At 41.2% G+C, this 25,717-nt stretch overlaps 1 protein-coding gene across 1 annotated transcript in view; it reads right to left on the bottom strand.

Annotated features, from left to right (window-relative positions):
- Positions 1-25,717, bottom strand: part of LOC128700979 (mucin-5AC) — a 121,591-nt gene that overhangs the window by 68,735 nt on the left and 27,139 nt on the right. The window contains exons 3-5 of the mRNA XM_070080271.1: positions 25,299-25,460; positions 16,589-16,678; positions 1,466-1,575 (exon numbers count right to left, since the gene is read on the bottom strand). Coding sequence (XP_069936372.1) covers positions 1,466-1,575; positions 16,589-16,678; positions 25,299-25,460 — 362 coding nt within the window. The remainder of the gene's footprint in view (positions 1-1,465; positions 1,576-16,588; positions 16,679-25,298; positions 25,461-25,717) is intronic.

The raw sequence follows: 25,717 nt of genomic DNA, 5'->3' as shown, positions 1-25,717 counted from the left end.
GTCCACCCTGCCTTGGTGGTCCACCCTGCCTTGGTGGGAATCGGCCAGTGTGATAATAAAAAAATAAAAACTATAAGGGGGATATAAGGTTATCTATAAGGGGGATATAGGCCTATCTATAAGGGGGATATAGGACTATCAATGAGGGGAATATATTCATGAAAATAAATTACTAATCTGGTTCCCTTCCCTTCGCACTTGAGTGTCACTAGTTAATTATCCAAGTCGGACCCAAATGCCATTTATTTCTGTGTGCGGGTTATTTGTGTATTGTGCACAGGTGCTCCTTGACTCACGAAGGTTCGACTTAGGATATTTCAACTTTACGATGGTGCAGCAGCAATTACTCTGGAGATGAAACTTAAGATAATTACCCAACATGAAGGTGACAAGTCCATAAATTATATTAATTTATTGACTTTTCAATACTAGTATTTACAGTAATTATTTGTTTACTGACTTATTCAGTGACGGTAGTTATTTATCATATATTCATATATGACTTATGACGGGTTCGTTGGAATGTAACCCCATCGTAAGTCGAGGACCACCTGTATGAGTCGCTTCGTCCTGTTAAGACGGTGACTGAATGAATGATGGTGAACGTGTTTTCTTTTGTTGGTAACTCTACCATTATTACCAGTTGTTAGTTTTGATTCCAAGGTTTTAGCAGTGCTGTATGACCCACATGGGTTTAGCACTTAAATGTTGAAAAAAAAAAAATAAAAAAATGAGCAATATGCAGAACAACCACTGTGAAAAAATAGAGAAATTCCAAGGGCTTTCATGATTTTTCACATCATCAAAGAATGTGAGAAATAATGAGAGTACTTGAAATTTCTGGATGTTTTCACAGTGGTTGTTGTGTATATTGTAATATCACCTGTTTACTGTGATCTTATTGCAATAATAATGAACTACAGTAACAGTCTGTAATAAAGCTTCTTTACATAGAGTGCGATTTTTGCAAGTGCAAGTGAAAAGTGTCGAAGTCTGGAATTATGACTACAGTACAGCAGAGAATATATTACAAATACTTGGAAATGGGCGAGGACTTGAACTATGGTCTCCATGCTGTGACCACTCCACACACACTGCATACAAAACTGCCATGGGGGGGAGTTTAATGATAGCTCTAGGCCTTTCGTGTTTAATCAACACAACAGGAGCTTACAACGTTGCAGAAATTAATCTACCTGGACTTCCTACTCATTTTTGCAACACTGCAAGCTCCTGATGTGTTGATTGCAACATGAAAGGCCTAGAGCTATCACTCAACTCCCCCCCGTAGATGTTTTGCATTGTGTGTCACTTGTTTGCAATTATTACACACAAGAGTGGTGACTGTGAACATAATATAACAACCAACATTGCTAGGATGTGCACTGTGAACAAGACAGCTAGCGGTGAACAGCACACAGTGTTCACCATGAACGAGTGCAGAGGTCCTGGAGCTGTGACTTACCTGCTCCTTAAGTTCCTCGAGTTTTTGCTGTTTCTCCAGCTGCTGTCTCTCTCGCAGCTGTCGCAGCCTCTCCTCTCTGTCTTTGTAAGACAGTCCAGAGGACTTGTCATCTGAAAAATAATAATACATTATTAGTTTGGCCATTCTGCTTACATGTGTCTGTGGATACATCCACATGTGTCTGTGGATACATCCACATGTGTCTGTGGATACATCCACATGTGTCTGTGGATACATCCACATGTGTCTGTGGATACATCCACATGTGTCTGTGGATACATCCACATGTGTCTGTGGATACATCCACATGTGTCTATGGCTACTCTCTTTACATGTGCATTTGTGTACTGAATTTACATGTGATTCTTGTTACATCCATAAGAACATGCCAGACCCATGGAGGTCCAGCAACCCATGGGTAATGGGAGGGCAATGGGATTCAATTTAAGGGAATGCAAGTTCAGTTGCCCTGGGTAACACTGATAATGGGTTGGGCAAATATTATTCTCAGATGGTTTGGGTTAGAGAAGGACTTGTCTAGTGTGGGCCAGTAGGCCTACTGCAGTGTTCCTCCTTTATGTTCTTCAGTGATTTAAAAGCACTAAATCTTAATGGGTCATTAAAGGAGTAATGGAGGATAGAGAGGGACACCTCAATGGAGGATACAGCAACTTTGAAAAGGATTCTTTCTGTAGGCTCCAAAAAGAGGCCTACCCATAATACATAACCACAAAATATTTTGAAAACCGAAAAAAATTCACCACAAGTACAAAATACATCACTGTACAATCCCGTGGCAATTTTTTTTAATCCGAAGATTTCACAATTTCCACGCCACAAAAACTGAAATATATTTACTATACACAATTTTTTTTTCAGCCTAATTTTTGCCTCAAAATTAACATTGCAAGAGACTAAAATTGATGAAATTTACATAAAACTAAATCATTTATGTGATCTGAGGATGTTTGATGCTTTTTTGTTTTTAACGTTCGAGACGAACTAAATCTTCACTTTAGTGAGTGACAATAGAGTACATGAAGTACATGGGAGTACATGAGGCCTTGGAAGTCCATACAGAGGCTATCTGTTGAAAAGAATTACATACTTGTATCTAGATCAAGAACTATGGTGTATTATCCAGGAGTGTGAGTCAAGGATAGCAAGTTCTCACCCCACCCTCAAGAACTATGGTGTATTATCCAGGAGTGTGAGTCAAGGAGAGCAAGTTCTCACTCCACTCTCAAGAACTATGGTGTATTATCCAGGAGTGTGAGTCAAGGATAGCAAGTTCTCACCCCACCCTCAAGAACTATGGTGTATTATCCAGGAGTGTGAGTCAAGGATAGCAAGTTCTCACCCCACCCTCAAGAACTATGGTGTATTATCCAGGAGTGTGAGTCAAGGATAGCAGGTTCTCACCCCACCCTCAAGAACTATGGTGTATTATCCAGGAGTGTGAGTCAAGGATAGCAGGTTCTCACCCCACCCTCAAGAACTATGGTGTATTATCCAGGAGTGTGAGTCAAGGATAGCAGGTTCTCACCCCACCCTCAAGAACTATGGTGTATTATCCAGGAGTGTGAGTCAAGGATAGCAGGTTCTCACCCCACCCTCAAGAACTATGATGTATTATCCAGGAGTGTGAGTCAAGGATAGCAAGTTCTCACCCCACCCTCAAGAACTATGGTGTATTATCCAGGAGTGTGAGTCAAGGAGAGCAAGTTCTCACCCCACCCTCAAGAACTATGGTGTATTATCCAGGAGTGTGAGTCAAGGATAGCAAGTTCTCACCCCACCCTCAAGAACTATGGTGTATTATCCAGGAGTGTGAGTCAAGGATAGCAAGTTCTCACCCCACCCTCAAGAACTATGGTGTATTATCCAGGAGTGTGAGTCAAGGATAGCAAGTTCTCACCCGACCCTCAAGAACTATGGTGAATTATCCAGGAGTGTGAGTCAAGGATAGCAAGTTCTCACCCCACCCTCAAGAACTATGGTGTATTATCCAGGAGTGTGAGTCAAGGATAGCAAGTTCTCACCCCACCCTCAAGAACTATGGTGTATTATCCAGGAGTGTGAGTCAAGGTTCACTGTCCCCCTGATGGGAATGGCATCTTGTCTTCTCTCAGCAGTTGGAAAACTGCCACCATCACTACTCTTGTGCTTTGGGGTTATTATTACTGAGTAAAATTAAGGTTTATTTTTGGGTCACGGTAAAACACGAATGACTGAAACCCTGGAAACCAAATCCGCAGATGTGGTTTTTTTTTTTTACCATACAGCAAATAGTGAGAAATGTGGTAATCGGTCCGTCAGTATTCAAGACTACAGTGATGTATCACATCAAGACTACAGTGACGCATCACATCAAGACTACAGTGACGCATCACATCAAGACTACAGTGATGTATCACATCAAGACTACAGTGACGCATCACATCAAGACTACAGTGATGTATCACATCAAGACTACAGTGATGTATCACATCAAGACTACAGTGATGTACCACATCAAGACTACAGTGACGCATCACATCAAGACTACAGTGATGTACCACATCAAGACTACAGTGACGCATCACATCAAGACTACAGTGATGCATCACATCAAGACTACAGTGATGTACCACATCAAGACTACAGTGACGCATCACATCAAGACTACAGTGATGTACCACATCAAGACTACAGTGACGCATCACATCAAGACTACAGTGATGCATCACATCAAGACTACAGTGATGTACCACATCAAGACAACAGTGATGTATCACATCAAGACTACAGTGATGCATCACATCAAGACTACAGTGATGTACCCCATCAAGACTACAGTGACGCATCACATCAAGACTACAGTGATGTACCACATCAAGACTACAGTGACGCATCACATCAAGACTACAGTGACACATCACATCAAGACTACAGTGACGCATCACATCAAGACTACAGTGACACATCACATCAAGACTACAGTGATGTACCACATCAAGACTACAGTGATGCATCACATCAAGACTACAGTGACGCATCACATCAAGACTACAGTGATGTACCACATCAAGACTACAGTGATGTATCACATCAAGACTACAGTGACGCATCACATCAAGACTACAGTGACGCATCACATCAAGACTACAGTGATGTACCACATCAAGACTACAGTGATGCATCACATCAAGACTACAGTGATGTATCACATCAAGACTACAGTGATGCATCACATCAAGACTACAGTGATGCATCACATCAAGACTACAGTGATGTATCACATCAAGACTACAGTGACGCATCACATCAAGACTACAGTAATGTACCACATCAAGACTACAGTGACGCATCACATCAAGACTACAGTGACGCATCACATCAAGACTACAGTGATGTACCAAATCAAGACTACAGTGATGTATCACATCAAGACTACAGTGACGCATCACATCACGACTACAGTGACGCATCACATCAAGACTACAGTGATGTACCACATCAAGACTACAGTGACACATCACATCAAGACTACAGTGACGCATCACATCAAGACTACAGTGATGTACCACATCAAGACTACAATGACGCATCACATCAAGACTACAGTGACGCATCACATCAAGACTACAGTGATGTACCACATCAAGACTACAGTGATGTACCACATCAAGAGTACAGTGACGCATCACATCAAGACTACAGTGATGTATCACATCAAGACTACAGTGACGCATCACATCAAGACTACAGTGATGTACCACATCAAGACTACAGTGATGCATCACATCAAGACTACAGTGACGCATCACATCAAGACTACAGTGATGCATCACATCAAAACTACAGTGATGTATCACATCAAGACTACAGTGACGCATCACATCAAGACTACAGTGATGCATCACATCAAGACTACAGTGACGCATCACATCAAGACTACAGTGATGTACCACATCAAGACTACAGTGACGCATCACATCAAGACTACAGTGACGCATCACATCAAGACTACAGTGACGCATCACATCAAGACTAGTGACGCATCACATCAAGACTAGTGACGCATCACATCAAGACTACAGTGACGCATCACATCAAGACTACAGTGACGCATCACATCAAGACTAGTGACGCATCACATCAAGACTACAGTGACGCATCACATCAAGACTAGTGACACATCACATCAAGACTACAGTGATGTACCACATCAAGCCTACAGTGACGCATCACATCAAGACTACAGTGATGTACCACATCAAGACTACAGTGACGCATCACATCAAGACTACAGTGATGCATCACATCAAGACTACAGTGATGTACCACATCAAGACTACAGTGACGCATCACATCAAGACTACAGTGATGTACCACATCAAGACTACAGTGACGCATCACATCAAGACTACAGTGACGCATCACATCAAGACTACAGTGATGTACCACATCAAGACTACAGTGACGCATCACATCAAGACTACAGTGATGTACCACATCAAGACTACAGTGCCGCATCACATCAAGACTACAGTGATGTACCACATCAAGACTACAGTGCCGCATCACATCAAGACTACAGTGACGCATCACATCAAGACTACAGTGATGTACCACATCAAGACTACAGTGACGCATCACATCAAGACTACAGTGATGTACCACATCAAGACTACAGTGATGTACCACATCAAGACTACATTGATGCATCACATCAAGACTACAGTGACGCATCACATCAAGACTACAGTGATGTACAACATCAAGACTACAGTGACGCATCACATCAAGACTACAGTGACGCATCACATCAAGACTACAGTGACGCATCACATCAAGACTACAGTGATGTACCACATCAAGACTACAGTGATGTATCACATCAAGACTACAGTGATGCATCACATCAAGACTACAGTGACGCATCACATCAAGACTACAGTGACGCATCACATCAAGACTACAGTGATGTACCACATCAAGACTACAGTGACGGATCACATCAAGACTACAGTGATGTACCACATCAAGACTACAGTGATGTACCACATCAAGACTACAGTGATGCATCACATCAAGACTACAGTGACGCATCACATCAAGACTACAGTGATGTATCACATCAAGACTACAGTGACGCATCACATCAAGACTACAGTGACGCATCACATCAAGACTACAGTGACGCATCACATCAAGACTACAGTGACGCATCACATCAAGACTACAGTGACGCATCACATCAAGACTACAGTGACGCATCACATCAAGACTACAGTGACGCATCACATCAAGACTACAGTGATGCATCACATCAAGACTACAGTGACGCATCACATCAAGACTACAGTGATGCATCACATCAAAACTACAGTGACGCATCACATCAAGACTACAGTGATGTACCACATCAAGACTACAGTGACGCATCACATCAAGACTACAGTGACGCATCACATCAAGACTACAGTGACGTACCACATCAAGACTACAGTGACGCATCACATCAAGACTACAGTGATGTACCACATCAAGACTACAGTGACGCATCACATCAAGACTACAGTGACGCATCACATCAAGACTACAGTGACGTACCACATCAAGACTACAGTGACGCATCACATCAAGACTACAGTGACGCATCACATCAAGACTACAGTGACGCATCACATCAAGACTACAGTGACGCATCACATCAAGACTACAGTGACGCATCACATCAAGACTACAGTGACGTACCACATCAAGACTACAGTGACGCATCACATCAAGACTACAGTGACGCATCACATCAAGACTACAGTGACGCATCACATCAAGACTACAGTGACGCATCACATCAAGACTACAGTGACGCATCACATCAAGACTACAGTGACGCATCACATCAAGACTACAGTGACGCATCACATCAAGACTACAGTGATGCATCACATCAAGACTACAGTGACGCATCACATCAAGACTACAGTGACGCATCACATCAAGACTACAGTGATGCATCACATCAAGACTACAGTGACGCATCACATCAAGACTACAGTGACGCATCACATCAAGACTACAGTGACGCATCACATCAAGACTACAGTGACGCATCACATCAAGACTACAGTGACGCATCACATGAAGACTACAGTGACGCATCACATCAAGACTACAGTGACGCATCACATCAAGACTACAGTGACGCATCACATGCTCCTTGTCTGAGGGACTAATTACCACTCATTTTCTTCTCTTTAACGATGAGGGACTGATGACTTCATCTTCCACTATTATATCCTTGAATAGTATTAATAAAGCCACTGGAGGATGTCATGTCTACATCCTCCCATGTGTTGTACATGTGTCTACATCCTCCCAGGTGTTGTACATGTGTCTACATCCTCCCAGGTGTTGTACATGTGTCTACATCCTCCCAGGTGTTGTACATGTGTCTACATCCTCCCAGGTGTTGTACATGTGTCTACATCCTCCCAGGTGTTGTACATGTGTCTACATCCTCCCAGGTGTTGTACATGTGTCTACATCCTCCCAGGTGTTGTACATGTGTCTACATCCTCCCAGGTGTTGTACATGTGTCTACATCCTCCCAGGTGTTGTACATGTGTCTACATCCTCCCAGGTGTTGTACATGTGTCTACATCCTCCCAGGTGTTGTACATGTGTCTACATCCTCCCAGGTGTTGTACATGTGTCTACATCCTCCCAGGTGTTGTACATGTGTCTACATCCTCCCAGGTGTTGTACATGTGTCTACATCCTCCCAGGTGTTGTACATGTGTCTACATCCTCCCAGGTGTTGTACATGTCTAAGGTACCCAGGTGTTGTACATGTCTAAGGTACCCAGGTGTTGTACATGTGTCTACATCCTCCCAGGTGTTGTACATGTCTAAGGTACCCAGGTGTTGTACATATGTCTACATCCTTCCAGGTGTTGTACATGTCTAAGGTACCCAGGTGTTGTACATATGTCTACATCCTCCCAGGTGTTGTACATGTCTAAGGTACCCAGGTGTTGTACATGTGTCTAAGATACCCAGGTGTTGTACGTGTCTAAGATACCCAGGTGTTGTACATGTCTAAGGTACCCAGGTGTTGTACATGTGTCTACATCCTCCCAGGTGTTGTACATGTCTAAGATACCCAGGTGTTGTACATGTCTAAGATACCCAGGTGTTGTACATGTCTAAGATACCCAGGTGTTGTACATGTCTAAGATACCCAGGTGTTGTACATGTCTAAGATACCCAGGTGTTGTACATGTCTAAGATACCCAGGTGTTGTACATGTCTAAGGTACCCAGGTGTTGTACATGTGTCTACATCCTCCCAGGTGTTGTACATGTCTAAGATACCCAGGTGTTGTACATGTCTAAGATACCCAGGTGTTGTACATGTCTAAGATACACAGGTGTTGTACATGTCTAAGATACCCAGGTGTTGTACATGTCTAAGATACCCAGGTGTTGTACATGTCTAAGATACACAGGTGTTGTACATGTCTAAGATACCCAGGTGTTGTACATGTCTAAGATACCCAGGTGTAGTACATGTCTAAGATACCCAGGTGTTGTACATGTCTAAGATACCCAGGTGTTGTACATGTCTAAGGTACCCAGGTGTTGTACATGTGTCTACATCCTCCCAGGTGTTGTACATGTCTAAGATACCCAGGTGTTGTACATGTCTAAGATACCCAGGTGTTGTACATGTCTAAGATACCCAGGTGTTGTACATGTCTAAGATACCCAGGTGTTGTACATGTCTAAGATACCCAGGTGTTGTACATGTCTAAGATACCCAGGTGTTGTACATGTCTAAGGTACCCAGGTGTTGTACATGTGTCTACATCCTCCCAGGTGTTGTACATGTCTAAGATACCCAGGTGTTGTACATGTCTAAGATACCCAGGTGTTGTACATGTCTAAGATACCCAGGTGTTGTACATGTCTAAGGTACCCAGGTGTTGTACATGTGTCTACATCCTCCCAGGTGTTGTACATGTCTAAGGTACCCAGGTGTTGTACATGTGTCTACATCATCCCAGGAGTTGTACATGTGTCTAAGGTACCTAGGTGTACATGTCTAAGGTACCCAGGTGTTGTACATGTGTCTAAGATACCCAGGTGTTGTACATGTGTCTAAGATATCCAGGTGTTGTACATGTGTCTAAGATACCCAGGTGTTGTACATGTGTCTAAGATACCCAGGTGTTGTACATGTGTCTAAGATACCCAGGTGTTGTACATGTTTCTAAGATACCAAGGTGTTGTACATGTGTCTAAGATACCCAGGTGTTGTACATGTGTCTAAGATACCCATGTGTTGTACATGTGTCTAAGATACCCAGGTGTTGTACATGTGTCTAAGATACCCAGGTGTTGTACATGTGTCTAAGATACCCAGGTGTTGTACATGTGTCTAAGATACCCAGGTGTTGTACATGTGTCTAAGATACCCAGGTGTTGTACATGTGTCTAAGATACCCAGGTGTTGTACATGTGTCTAAGTCAAGATACCCAGGTGTTGTACATGTGTCTAAGATACCCAGGTGTTGTACATGTGTCTAAGATACCCAGGTGTTGTACATGTGTCTAAGATACCCAGGTGTTGTACATGTGTCTAAGTCAAGATACCCACGTGTTGTACATGTGTCTAAGATACCCAGGTGTTGTGCATGTGTCTAAGATACCCAGGTGTTGTACATGTGTCTAACATACCCAGGTGTTGTACATGTGTCTAAGATACCCAGGTGTTGTACATGTGTCTAAGATACCCAGGTGTTGTACATGTGTCTAAGATACCCAGGTGTTGTACATGTGTCTAAGATACCCAGGTGTTGTACATGTGTCTAAGATACCCAGGTGTTGTACATGTGTCTAACATACCCAGGTGTTGTACATGTGTCTAACATACCCAGGTGTTGTACATGTGTCTAAGATACCCAGATGTTAGACAGGTGTCTAAGATACCCAGATGTTAGACAGGTGTCTAAGATACCCAGATGTTAGACAGGTGTCTAAGATACCCAGATGTTAGACAGGTGTCTAAGATACCCAGATGTTAGACAGGTGTCTAAGATACCCAGATGTTGTACATGTGTCTAAGATACCCAGGTGTTGTACATGTGTCTAAGTCAAGATACCCAGGTGTTGTACATGTGTCTAATTCAAGACACCCAGATGTTGCATATGTCTAATTAAGACACCCAGGATAGCATGTGTCTAATTAAGACACCCAGGATAGCATGTGTCTAATTAAGACACCCAGGATAGCATGTGTCTAATTAAGACACCCAGGATAGCATGTGTCTAATTAAGACACCCAGGATAGCATGTGTCTAATTAAGACACCCAGGATAGCATGTGTCTAATTAAGACACCCAGGATAGCATGTGTCTAATTAAGACACCCAGGATAGCATGTGTCTAATTCAAGACACCAGGATAGCATGTGTCTAATTAAGACACCCAGGATAGCATGTGTCTAATTAAGACACCCAGGATAGCATGTGTCTAATTCAAGACACCCAGGATAGCATGTGTCTAATTCAAGACACCCAGGATAGCATGTGTCTAAGTCAAGACACCAGGATAGCATGTGTCTAATTCAAGACACCCAGGATAGCATGTGTCTAATTCAAGACACCCAGGATAGCATGTGTCTAATACAAGACACCCAGGATAGCATGTGTCTAAGTCAAGACACCCAGGATAGCATGTGTCTAATTAAGACACCCAGGATAACATGTGTCTAATTAAGACACCCAGGATAGCACGTGTCTAATTAAGACACCCAGGATAGCATGTGTCTAATTCAAGACACCCAGATGTTGCATATGTCTAAATAAGACACCCAGGATAGCATGTGTCTAATTAAGACACCCAGGATAGCATGTGTCTAATTAAGACACCCAGGATAGCATGTGTCTAATTCAAGACACCCAGGATAGCATGTGTCTAATTCAAGACACCAGGATAGCATGTGTCTAATTAAGACACCCAGGATAGCATGTGTCTAATTAAGACACCCAGGATAGCATGTGTCTAATTCAAGACACCAGGATAGCATGTGTCTAATTAAGACACCCAGGATAGCATGTGTCTAATTCAAGACACCAGGATAGCATGTGTCTAATTCAAGACACCAGGATAGCATGTGTCTAAGTCAAGACACCCAGGATAGCATGTGTCTAAGTCAAGACACCCAGGATAGCATGTGTCTAATTAAGACACCCAGGATAGCATGTGTCTAATTCAAGACACCAGGATAGCATGTGTCTAATTAAGACACCCAGGATAGCATGTGTCTAATTAAGACACCCAGGATAGCATGTGTCTAATTAAGACACCCAGGATAGCATGTGTCTAATTAAGACACCCAGGATAGCATGTGTCTAATTCAAGACACCAGGATAGCATGTGTCTAATTAAGACACCCAGGATAGCATGTGTCTAATTAAGACACCCAGGATAGCATGTGTCTAATTAAGACACCCAGGATAGCATGTGTCTAATTAAGACACCCAGGATAGCATGTGTCTAATTAAGACACCCAGGATAGCATGTGTCTAATTCAAGACACCAGGATAGCATGTGTCTAATTAAGACACCCAGGATAGCATGTGTCTAATTAAGACACCCAGGATAGCATGTGTCTAATTAAGACACCCAGGATAGCATGTGTCTAATTAAGACACCCAGGATAGCATGTGTCTAATTCAAGACACCCAGGATAGCATGTGTCTAATTCAAGACACCAGGATAGCATGTGTCTAATTAAGACACCCAGGATAGCATGTGTCTAATTAAGACACCCAGGATAGCATGTGTCTAATTCAAGACACCAGGATAGCATGTGTCTAATTAAGACACCCAGGATAGCATGTGTCTAATTAAGACACCCAGGATAGCATGTGTCTAATTAAGACACCCAGGATAGCATGTGTCTAATTAAGACACCCAGGATAGCATGTGTCTAAATAAGACACCCAGGATAGCATGTGTCTAATTAAGACACCCAGGATAGCATGTGTCTAATTCAAGACACCAGGATAGCATGTGTCTAATTCAAGACACCAGGATAGCATGTGTCTAAGTCAAGACACCAGGATAGCATGTGTCTAAGTCAAGACACCCAGGATAGCATGTGTCTAAGTCAAGACACCCAGGATAGCATGTGTCTAAGTCAAGACACCCAGGATAGCATGTGTCTAAGTCAAGACACCCAGGATAGCATGCGTCTAAGTCAAGACACCAGGATAGCATGTGTCTAAGTCAAGACACCCAGGATAGCATGTGTCTAAGTCAAGACACCCAGGATAGCATGTGTCTAAGTCAAGACACCAGGATAACATGTGTCTTCTACACATCATTTATACACAGCTTTATAAGAGAGCTGACTATACCACACATATATTAGTGCAATTAATGTAATTAACTGTTGATGTCACATCATTATGAACAAGACGTCCTGTTGATGTCACATCATTATGAACAAGACGTCCTGTTGATGTCACATCATTATGAACAAGACGTCCTGTTGATGTCACATCATTATGAACAAGACGTCCTGTTGATGTCACATCATTATGAACAAGACGTCCTGTTGATGTCACATCATTATGAACAAGACGTCCTGTTGATGTCACATCATTATGAACAAGACGTCCTGTTGATGTCACATCATTATGAACAAGACGTCCTGTTGATGTCACATCATTATGAACAAGACGTCCTGTTGATGTCACATCATTATGAACAAGACGTCCTGTTGATGTCACATCATTATGAACAAGACGTCCTGTTGATGTCACATCATTATGGACAAGACGTCCTGTTGATGTCACATCATTATGAACAAGACGTCCTGTTGATGTCACATCATTATGAACAAGACGTCCTGTTGATGTCACATCATTATGAACAAGACGTCCTGTTGATGTCACATCATTATGAACAAGACGTCCTGTTGATGTCACATCATTATGAACAAGACGTCTTGTTGATGACATGTTGAAGTCGTCTCCTCTTAAGAAATAACCAATTATAACTTATCTCAATCATCAAACTCATTAAACTCTGCATTATAGAGGCGAAGTTTGAATTTAATGACGAGTTTTATATAAAGAAGTTTGGTATGGTAATGGGGAAGCCTTTCCCTTGTTCCTGATCGTTTGTATGTGGAATTTTTAAAACTACTCGGAGAATTATTTCCCTTAATACAACATGGTGCAGATGTGTACATGCTTGTGCTTTCAGGGGTTGAGTAGTATCTCTTGGCCCTCATCTCTTATCAACCTGCTTTACTGATGCCTGACCTCTAAGAATTTGTCTAACTTACTTTTTAAGTTATCCAAGATATTATCGTCAATAACACCGACTCATGAAATTGTAATAACACGACTGTAAACAAACCAGGGAATGGGTGGGGTTTGAACCAATTTCCTGGAGTTTTACGACTCCCCATGGTTTCAAACCCCACCCATTCCTTGATTCTTTAAATTGAAGTGGGTCACTGATAATGGAGGCTCCATTAATCCTGAAATCCATTCACAATAAGTGTCCTTTAAACGGAAGGAAGATTAACAATTTTGCCACCAAGTGGCTAGTTTATTGTGTACCTCATATCCATCCTGTGTACGGTAGTGGCTAGTTTATTGTGTACCTCATATCCATCCTGTGTACGGTAGTGGCTAGTTTATTGTGTACCTCATATCCATCCTGTGGATGGTAGTGGCTAGTTTATTGTGTACCTCATATCCATCCTGTGGATGGTAGTGGCTAGTTTATTGTGTACCTCATATCCATCCTGTGGATGGTAGTGGCTAGTTTATTGTGTACCTCATATCCATCATGTGGATGGTAGTGGCTAGTTTATTGTGTACCTCATATCCATCCTGTGGATGGTAGTGGCTAGTTTATTGTGTACCTCATATCCATCATGTGGATGGTAATGGCTAGTTTATTGTGCACCTCAAATCCATTCTTTGGATATGAGGCGACGTACTTGTTTACTGACGACTTGGACTTACGACAGTCTCTCTGACCAGTATTTATACCTAATATATATTAGAGCTGATTTTCTCTATTCTGTTTATTACAATATACAGTACACTACTGTATAAACATTGAAAAATATACCAGAAATGTTATTAATGGTACAAAGGCGACATTAAAACAATATCAAAGATGGTTGACACAAACTCACTACCATTATAGTATGTTCCTCACTTAGTGACGAATTTGTTTACCGACGTGGTCTTAGGAGCGCAACTCCGTCATTAAGTGAGGAGAGGCTGTATGCAAAATAACCAGTGACAAAATGGTGAAATTCCAAGAACTTTCTTGATTTCCCACTCTGTCGATACGAGAAATCACATGATGATTGAAGTTTCTAATAACTGTGTATAATATGCTCTTGTAGGCTTAAGATAGGCTTAAGCTTGCCCAAAATGCTCTGCATAACCATGGGCTCTCAACGTGCACTCAAGTGCCTATTTTTTGTATATATAATTTTTTTTTATCATGTCAGCCATTTCCCACAAAGGCAGGTGTCCCGAAAAAGAAGAAACACTTGCACCATTACTCACTCCATCACTGTCTTGTCAGAGGCACACCAACACTACAGTTCAAACACTGCAACATATCCCTCCCATGCATAATGTTGAAAGGATATTGCACCGTGGTTATGTTGCAGACATGCATATATACAGCAAGACAAAATAAAACTTCATGCAGATTAATACTGCATAAAACTACCAGAAGTGCATATCTTAGAACTTCTAATATACTATTAGAACTGTGTTAGAATTTCTAATATGTTATTATTTCTAATACAGTGGACCCCCGGTTAACGATATTTTTTCACTCCAGAAGTATGTTCAGGTGCCAGTACTGACCGAATTTGTTCCCATAAGGAATATTGTGAAGTAGATTAGTCCATTTCAGACCCCCAAACATACACGTACAAACGCACTTACATAAATACACTTACATAATTGGTCGCATTCGGAGGTAATCGTTATGCGGGGGTCCACTGTACGTCGGAACTTCAAAGTCGTGTAGTTTGGCCAAATGAAAAGTCCCCCTTTTTTTTTAAATTTCACCAATCTATAGCATTATTTTAAACATCCCCATGGGTTTAGTACTCTTAAAATGTAATTTACATAAGTGAAAAGTACAGTGGCACCTCGAGTTTCATACAGCTCCCAACTCGAACAATTATTTTTTTAAGTGCTTTTGTAAGTGTATTTTTGTAAGTGCTTTTGTAAGTGTATTTTTGTAAGTGCTTTTGTAAGTGTATTTTTGGGGGTCTGAAATGGACTAATCTAATTTACATTATTCATGCTGGGAACAAATTACATTCGATAACGGCACTGGAACAGCCTTCTGGAATGAATTAAGTTCGTAACTTGAGGTACCACTGTATACATATATATACACAGTCAGCTCTCTTATAAATCTGCGTGATTTTTTTTTTTTTTTTTTTTGCAAATGCAGCCAAAAGTGTGCAAAATATACTGGGATATGCAGTGCTGTGAAGGCCTCTCTATGTGGTGGCTAATTCCACACGTTTGTATGTTTTCAGTTGTATTTCATGCTGTCTTCAGAGAGATGATCTTAGTAATCTTTATCAGCCATGAGCTTAATAATCTTTATCAGAAATGAGCTTAATAATTTTAATTAGCTTAATAATCTTCATCAGAAATGAGCTTAATAATCTTTAATTAGCTTAATAATCTTTATCAGAAATGAGCTTAATAATTTTTAATAGAAATAAGTTAATAATTATCAGAAATGAGCTTAATAATTTTTAATAGAAATAAGTTAATAATTATCAGAAATGAGCTTAATAATTTTTAATAGAAATAAGTTAATAATTATCAGAAATGAGCTTAATAATATTTAATGACCTTGATAATCTTCAGTAGAAATGAGCTTAATAATTACCAGAAATAAGTTAAGAAAATCTTTACCAGAGATGAGCTTAATAATCTTCACCAGAAATGAGCTTAATCTCTACCAGAGATGAGTTTATCTAACAATAAAACACTTGAACAAAGTTTAAACATTCTCGGTTAGTTTTGTTTGTATCTAAAAAGCAAAACAAATACCTTCTCCAAATATAAGATCATTAGGGCCTGGCAATGGAGCTCTTTGACGAGTGCTTGCTGGTGAGTTATCTTGTGCAAACCCATAAGTATCTGAGGAAGATAAATGAAGAATAAGATGGTAGGTGTAACAAGTACCATTGTGCCCTAGTGTGGGAGGTGACTGTGTTCTAGTGTGGGTAGTGTCTGCGTCCCACTAGTGTGGGTGGCAGTTACCCAGTGTTTCCACCACAGACCCATGCTTACTGTACCTACCACAGTCAGGGGCAGCAGGAAGGGAGGGGGCAAAGGGGCTAGCCCCCCAAAAATTCCAAATCAGCCCCAAAATTAAAATGAATAATGACAATGTTACTATTGAAACAAGTACCTTAGCCCCCCCGTCAAGCCAGAGTACCATCCCTTCCGTTACTCCTATATAACCCTAGACCTACAGTACATCTTCAATATAACGAACCTCAACACAGCAGACCTCTATTACTGAGCTTCTCTTTGATATACCTTTGATGAGTTTTACTACTCCCGGGGGACCAGTCATGGACCAGGCTCGTCTGGTGCTTGTCTGGTCAACAAAGCTGTTGCTGCTGGTGGCCCACTGCCCCATATATCTGTCACAGTCTGGTTGATCTGGCACCTGGTGAAGATACTTGTCCAGTTTCTTCTTGAAGACTTCTACACTAATTCCAGCATTGTTTCTGATATCTTCTGGTAAGATATTAAATAATCCGGGGCCATGAATGTTGATACAGTGTTCCCTTATTGTGACCACCGCACCCCTGCTTTTCACTGTGTTTATTTTGCACTTCCATATCTCTCGCTCCAGCATGTTGTCAGACAACAATGGAAGCCACTGGGTAAATTTTACATTTAACCCGTAAACGGTCCAAGTAGATCTACCTGGAGTTTACCTGGAGAGAGTTTCGGGGGTCAACGCCCCCGCGGCCCGGTCTGTGACCAGGCCTCCTGGTGGATCAGCGCCTGATCAACCAGGCTGTTGCCCATGTGATCAACCAGGCTGTTGCCCTGTTGCCCATGTGTTGCGCTACAAAAGTAGATCTACGTTTTTTTTACATATTTTCAAATATAACAAAAAAACAAGTAGATCAAAGTTTTTTTACACATTTTCAAATGTAAAAAAACAAGAAGATCTACTTTTTTACATACTTTCAAATGTTGAAAAAATGTATATATACGTTTGGACCGTTTACGGGTTAAATACAGGTGGTTCTTGTCCTACGATATTTCAGCTTTACAATGGTGCGGAAGTAGTTACTCTGGAGATGAAACTTAAGATAACTACCCAACATGAAGGCAGCAAGTCCATAACTTGTATTCATTTACTTACTTTTCAATACTGGTACGGCCTCTCCTCGTTTAACGACGGAGTTCCATTCCTAAGACTACGTCAGTAAACAAATTCGTCACTAAGTGAGGAACATACTACAGTGGACCCCCGCATAACGATCACCTCCGAATGCGACCAATTATGTAAGTGTATTTATGTAAGTGCGTTTGTACGTGTATGTTTGGGGGTCTGAAATGGACTAATCTACTTCACAATATTCCTTATGGGAACAAATTCGGTCAGTACTGGCACCTGAACATACTACTGGAGTGAAAAAATATTGTTAACCGGGGGTCCACTGTATTATGGTAGTGAGTTTGTGTCAACCATCTTTGATATTGTTTTAATGTCACCTTTGTACCATTAATAACATTTCTGGTATAGTTTTAAGTGTGTATACAGTAGTGTACTGTATATTTTAATAAACAGAATAGAGGAAATCAGCTCTACCATACATTATTTAGAGAGCCCGTCGTAAGTGTGAGGCGTCAGTAAACGAGTATGTCGCTAAGTGAGGAGAGGTTGTATTTAGTTACATAAATTATTTCTTTATTGACTTATTTGGTAACAATCATTATTTACTTATTTATTTAGCATATTCATATTTGACTTAAAAAATGTTCAACTTACGATGGGTTCGTTGAAAAGTAACCCCAATTATAATTCAAGGACCACCTGTACATAGCAATGAACAAGTACACTGCCTCCCAGTGTACTTGATAAAGGTTGGCCTTTGGTGAAACCTTGTATTAAAAGAAACCTCAGTTGCCAGAGTCTTTATTACCACTCGTCGCAAGCACCACACGAGCCTGGTCCAAGGCCGGGCTCTGGGAGTAGAAAAACTCTCGGAACTCATCAAAGGTATATCAAAGGTGCTGCCTTCTACCTTTGTTTACCATCACACTCCTTTGAAAGATACTCAGAGAAGACAACCCTATATATGTCCTTTATACTGAAGCATTACCGCAGATCTGTGCACTTTGCTATGGTAATAAATACAGTTTAGAAATATGTATGTGTAACACAACAAGACTATTGGTACTAATTTCAGTTTGTCCAAAAGGTTTCACTTAACAAGGATGTTACAGTCCTGGAGGTGGGAAGTACAGTGTCTGTACTCTTGAAGGATGGGCGGGGATGTTACAGTCCTGGAGGTGGGAAGTACAGTGTCTGTACTCTTGAAGGATGGGCGGGGATGTTACAGTCCTGGAGGTGGGAAGTACAGTGTCTGTACTCTTGAAGGATGGGCGGGGGTGTTACAGTCCTGGAGGTGGGAAGTACAGTGCCTGCACTCTTGAAGGATGGGCGGGGATGTTACAGTCCTGGAGGTGGGAAGTACAGTGCCTGCACTCTTGAAGGATGGGCGGGGGTGTTACAGTCCTGGAGGTGGGAAGTACAGTGCCTGCACTCTTGAAGGATGGGCGGGGATGTTACAGTCCTGGAGGTGGGAAGTACAGTGCCTGCACTCTTGAAGGATGGGCGGGGATGTTACAGTCCTGGAGGTGGGAAGTAAAGTGCCTGCACTCTGAAGGATGGGCGGGGATGTTATAGTCCTGGAGGTGGGAAGTAAAGTGCCTGCACTCTGAAGGATGGGTGAGGATGTATCAGTCCTGGAGGTGGGAAGTACAGTGTCTGTACTCTGAAGGATGAGTGAGGATGTTACAATCTTGAAGGTGGGAAGTATAGATGTTACAGTCCAGAGGGTCATTTGAAGTGCATATACACATCTGACAAAACAGCTAATGAGTGAATGACACTTAAGATGGATGTCAAACACACGTACATCATCCTGGTCAAGTCTTGTTCTGGTACACGTGTCTCTGTGTTCACTCCTGTCACCTAAACAACCTTCCACCATTACATATAACATTCACAACAGTCCCACAATGTTCAGATGAAATTCTGAACCTTCTGGTCCATCCTGAATCATCAACAAGTCATCTTAGTGATGAACAAGCCACAATATCATAGCTGGAATTATATAATTTTTTACCATAATAAGAAAGGGAAACTATATATGTAAAGTTTAATTTCCAAATTGGGTCATCAAAAATTTTGGGTCTGTTGTGAACGATTATAGAGTCAATCTAATAATAATCTGGGAGAGACCCAAACACTGAAGGCTTCTTCTGGTAGCGATACTTCAGCTTTCTCCTTTACCAGCGAAGTTAATGACGAATTAGACAAACACAGTGCCATGACTGGAACACTTCACAAATACTGGACCCGTCAGAGAGATCTTAAATGGGGTTTTGTTCGTGGTGTACCATCATCAGGTGCTTAAGTGCTCATTCTAAACACATGACCTATCAAAGAGTACATGTGAGCCAAGTGACAAGCATTAACACTACCAATGGAGTACATACAATATCTCCAATTAAAAAAATACACCAAGAGTACAAAAATTAAAAAAAAAAAAATATATATATATATATATATTCATTTTGAAAAAACAAGTCAATATAATATTCAGAAAACATTACGTGGAAAAATTACATAAAAAATTGGAAGCAATATCAACACACTTACCCTGATTCTATCTTGGTTAATTTCAAAGGAATTACCAACAGACCTCTGACTGTCTTTAAGGAGGAACTTAAGTTCCTTAAGTTAGTTGCTGATCAGCCGGGCTGTGGTTGGCAGGTTGGATCGCATGTGGCCAGTGGTAACAGCCTGGTTGATCAGGTTACACCAGGAGGCATGGTGTGTGATTGGGCTACAGGGGCACTGACCTGCAAGTTTTCAGGCCGTGGTATCCTTCAGGTATGCCATGACCTGGCCTCAGACTAGGCCTCCCAGTTCAAACCATGACAATGTTTCAGACTAGGCCTCCCAGTTCAAACCATGACCTGGCCTCAGACTAGGCCTCCCAGCCTAATATTCCTTGGAGTTTACAACATAGGCACCAAAATTTGACAGATCAGACTGTTGGTGTTTGTAGCTGACACTCTAACGTAAATATGAACTTTTGTATTGTGAACTTTCGATAATAAGAACACCCGTTTTATTAAATTTATATTATTTACAAACTTTATCATAAACATTATAAACTTTACTAAATTTATAAGAGATATTTAGTTTACTACTGTAGAGTAGTTTACCCTGTGTTTACGTATACTGTACATGTAGCTATGTTGGACTTGTGGACAAGTGGACTTGACCGTAAGTCCACTTGTTTGTAATACACTCTCTCTCTCTACTTACCAACGTGTTCGTAGGTAGGGAGCAAGACTTACGAACAAGTACTTATGAACGTGTTTGTAAGTAGGGAGCGAGACTTACGAACAAGTACTTACGAACTTGTTCGTAAGTAGGGAGCAAGACTTACGAACAAGTACTTATGAATGTGTTCGTAAGTAGGGAGCAAGACTTATGAACAAGTACTTATGAACGTGTTCGTAAGTAGGGAGCAAGACTTACGAACAAGTACTTATGAACGTGTTCGTAAGTAAGGCAGGTCACCGGCTGTTTGGCGCCTACCAATACTTACCATTATAATTATACGTACTACCAGCCTACGTGAGTATTTCTTTACCCTATCCACGTGTTCGAACCCCACATGATAAAATCCAAAATCAAAGTAGGTTCAAGAGTTATGCTGACTAACTTTAACAAAACGTCTGCAATGCCAAAGCTTGATCAAAAGTTTGTTGGTCCTTATCGAGTAGTTGAACATATCACTGGTAATAAGTATAAGGTTAGAGAAATTAGTACTGGTCAGTATAAAGAATCGCATTTAGATCATATGAAGTTAGTATGTGATGATAATGATGTTCCAACCCAGACTAATGTGACAGACTCTGACAATCCTCCTGATCCTGTACTCTCTTCCTCTGATACTCAGTCAGACGATCAACCTGAATGTCATTATTCCCTACGTACACGACAGGTATTGAGAAATCCTCAAGTATCATTTGTGACTACCAATTCAGATTTGCCTCAAATACAGCATGAGTTAGCCTATGCTACAGAGTTTGATCCTCCCAGAGATGACACCCATTCTGCATATGTCAATCTTACCCTAGCAGAGTTGGGGTTAAATGTAAATAACCTGTATAGATGAATAATTACAGTATCAACTTATCAGTATTCAAGAATTTTTTTTTTTTGTGTTCACGTTCTCTCCGAATTCTGAGAGTTAACAGTCTAGATTTGAGTGCACCGAATCTGCCTTTCTGTTAAACACTTCTTTCTTTGTATATATTCCTTCCTCAGAATCCGTAGATCACATGAATACAGATCGATCGATCAAAAATTTTTTTTTTATCACTTCTATTGTGTAATCTCAACGTTGAGTTTCATTCGATGAGTTTTCGTTGAGTTTCATTCGATGAGTTTCATTCGTTGAGTTTCATTCGATGAGTTGTGTTATATTATACCTTGTATTGCATTACAGTTTCAGTTACGTAAGCTTCCATTCCAATGTTCTACTTATGTATGTTATAATGTTCAATTGTTGTGTACTTTGACATTGTATAGAATCAGCCCAAGCCGTACACCTGCCATCTCTAGTTTGTATTAGTTGTATGTCGGGACGACATACGTTAGCGTCGCCGAGCTCTCAGTAGCAGTAACCAGTTACCAGTAACCAGTGTACCAGTAGATGACTCACTACCAACCGTCTCTGCGTGAATCACTGACTGTATTCATATTGCTGCTGACCATAGCAGGATTTCAAACACCCCCTCACATATGGGCACTGTGAGTTAGTCAGTCTTACGAGAGAGAGCAAGGAGGCAGGTCACCGGCTGTTTGGCGCCTACCAATACTTACCGTTATAATTATACGTACTACCAGCCTACGTGAGTATTTCTTTACCCTATCCACGTGTTCGAACCCCACATGATACGTAAGTAGGGAGCAAGACTTACGAACAAGTACTTATGAACGTGTTCGTAAGTAGGGAGCAAGACTTACGAACAAGTACTTATGAACGTGTTCGTAAGTAAGGAGTGAGGACTTACGAACAAGTACTTACGAACAGTACTTACGAACTTGTTCGTAAGTAGGGAGCGAGACTTACGAACAAGTACTTACCAACTTGTTCGTAAGTAGGGAGCAAAACTTACAAACTTGTTCGTAAGTTTGTCTCCCTATTTACGAACCTGTTCATAAGTCTCCCTACTTAGGAATAGGTTTGTAAGTAGGAAGAGACTCTGTATTAACTTCGATGTACTGTAAGAAGTTGTTTCTTGAAGGAAATTAGGAATCTCTTAGTTTATATCTCCGAGGACTTTAAAAACTGGTCAATATCTGTGTGTTTGTAATTTAAGCAACTTTCTCCAATCAGTGGCTTTATCAGTTAAATACAGAGATTAAATTCAGAAGGTGGGAGATGAGGTAATCAGTCCCTCAGCCTTGATAACGATGATGTGATGTAATTCGTTCCTCAGCTTTGAAAAAATTGTAGATTACGTTAGTTTGATGCTTCTAACATACCTGTGACCAGCTTCAAGGGTTCACCTACCCCTCACAACCCTGCCTGAGGGTGGCTTTCTCCTTGTTTACCTTTGATGAGTTTCAAGTGTACTGCTAGAGCCCAGTCAGGGGCCAGGCTCATCTGGTGCTCTTTAAACCTCTCTCTGCCAATGTATCTGCATCTCACTCCATTATTACACACAAAAACATCTTAAAATTCAATAACTAAATCAATAACTTCAAACGATGCTATGCAACCACCACACAGTCTAATCTACCACAACAATCGCTATTCTTGAGCTCTTGAGCGATCCTCTACAAGGACTCTAATGATGCTAATGTAGTTGCTAGTGGAAACGAGCGATCAAAGTGTTAGCTTTATGGTGTATCAACTACAGGAAGTCACGTAAATGATGACTATGTTAATCCCTAAGAGAGAAATCAGAGCAACCATAATAGTGTATGTATGATGAACATCTGTCAGTGTATATACACAGACATGTACATCTGTCAGTGTATATATACAGACATGTACATTTGTCAGTGTATATACACAGACATGTACATCAGTGTATATACACAGAGATGTACATCAGTCAGTGTATATACACAGACATGTACATCAGTCAGTGTATATACACAGACATGTACATCAGTCAGTGTATATACACAGACATGTACATCAGTCAGTGTATATACACAGACATGTACATCAGTGTATATACACAGAGATGTACATCAGTCAGTGTATATACACAGACATGTACATCAGTCAGTGTATATACACAGACATGTACATCAGTCAGTGTATATACACAGACATGTACATCTCTCAGTGTATATACACAGACATGTACATCTCTCAGTGTATATACACAGACATGTACATCTCTCAGTGTATATACACAGACATGTACATCTCTCAGTGTATATACACAGACATGTACATCTCTCAGTGTATATACACAGACATGTACATCTCTCAGTGTATATACACAGACATGTACATCTCTCAGTGTATATACACAGACATGTACATCTCTCAGTGTATATACACAGACATGTACATCTCTCAGTGTATATACACAGACATGTACATCTCTCAGTGTATATACACAGACATGTACATCTCTCAGTGTATATACAGACATGTACATCTCTCAGTGTATATACACAGACATGTACATCTGTCAGTGTATATACACAGACATGTACATCTCTCAGTGTATATACAGACACACACATCTGGGTGTACAGTGTACATACAGAAATTCATCCCTCTAAACAAGTCTATCCTCAGATTAAGTTAAATTAGACCAACATTCTTATAACTAAATTAAACATCAGAGTTTAAATGTAGTTTGAGTCTTTTATCAAGTATTAGGAAGAAGGAGCAACAGTAGCAGTAACAGTAGCAGCAGAAACTGCAACAGTAGAGGCAACAGTAGCAGCAGGAACTGCAACAGTAGAGGCAACAGTAGCAGCAGAAACTGCAACAGTAGAGGCAACAGTAGCAGCAGGAACTGCAACAGTAGAGGCAACAGCACCAGCAGTGATGTTAATTGGAAAACCGACAAGTTAAAGGACGAGACATTTGTGAAACATCTGGGAATCTATTGAGGAAATGTCTTCACCAGCCAGTGACTTCTTCAGTCCAGCACAGAGAAGAATGATGGAAGATGAGGAGGAGTTTGAGGTAAACAGTCCCTGAACCTGGAGTCGATGAGTTCAGTCCATCAATCTTGAGAAAAGTACACATGGACTCCAGGCTGAGGGACTCATTACCTCAAACTCCTCCTCAGCGTCCACAGTTTTTCTCTGTACTGGACTGAAGACACCAATGGCTGGTGAAATGATTCCACAATAAAGTATTCGAAATGTTCGAAGGTATGAACAACACACAGTGTCGTTCAGCGTAGATACTGTAGAGGCTACAAGTATTAGTACAGCTACCTGGGGGGACCATGCTGGAAGAATAGCGGCTGTTGCTGCGGCCCTGAGGTAAAGGTGGTAGACCCCAGGCACCACCTGGGGCAGGTGGACGAAGTGTGACTTCAACTTCACCACCTGGGCTCTGGTCAACATCGCTCGTCAACGCCACGAATGACACCAGTCCTACGCTCAACAAATACACCATTAAAGGATTTTGGAAATGGGCATGTCAAAAATCTTATAAACACACACACATGCAAACACGCACACGCACACACACACGCACACACACACACACACACACATGCACACACACATACACATACACACACACACACACACACACACACACACACACACACACACATGCACACACACACACACACACACACACACACACACACACACACACACACACACACACACACACACACACACAC

This window comes from Cherax quadricarinatus, unplaced genomic scaffold (assembly GCF_038502225.1).
Source record: "Cherax quadricarinatus isolate ZL_2023a unplaced genomic scaffold, ASM3850222v1 Contig268, whole genome shotgun sequence".
In the NCBI taxonomy this organism is placed as follows: Eukaryota; Metazoa; Arthropoda; class Malacostraca; order Decapoda; family Parastacidae; genus Cherax; species Cherax quadricarinatus.
This window is presented reverse-complemented; position numbering and strand designations above follow the sequence as displayed.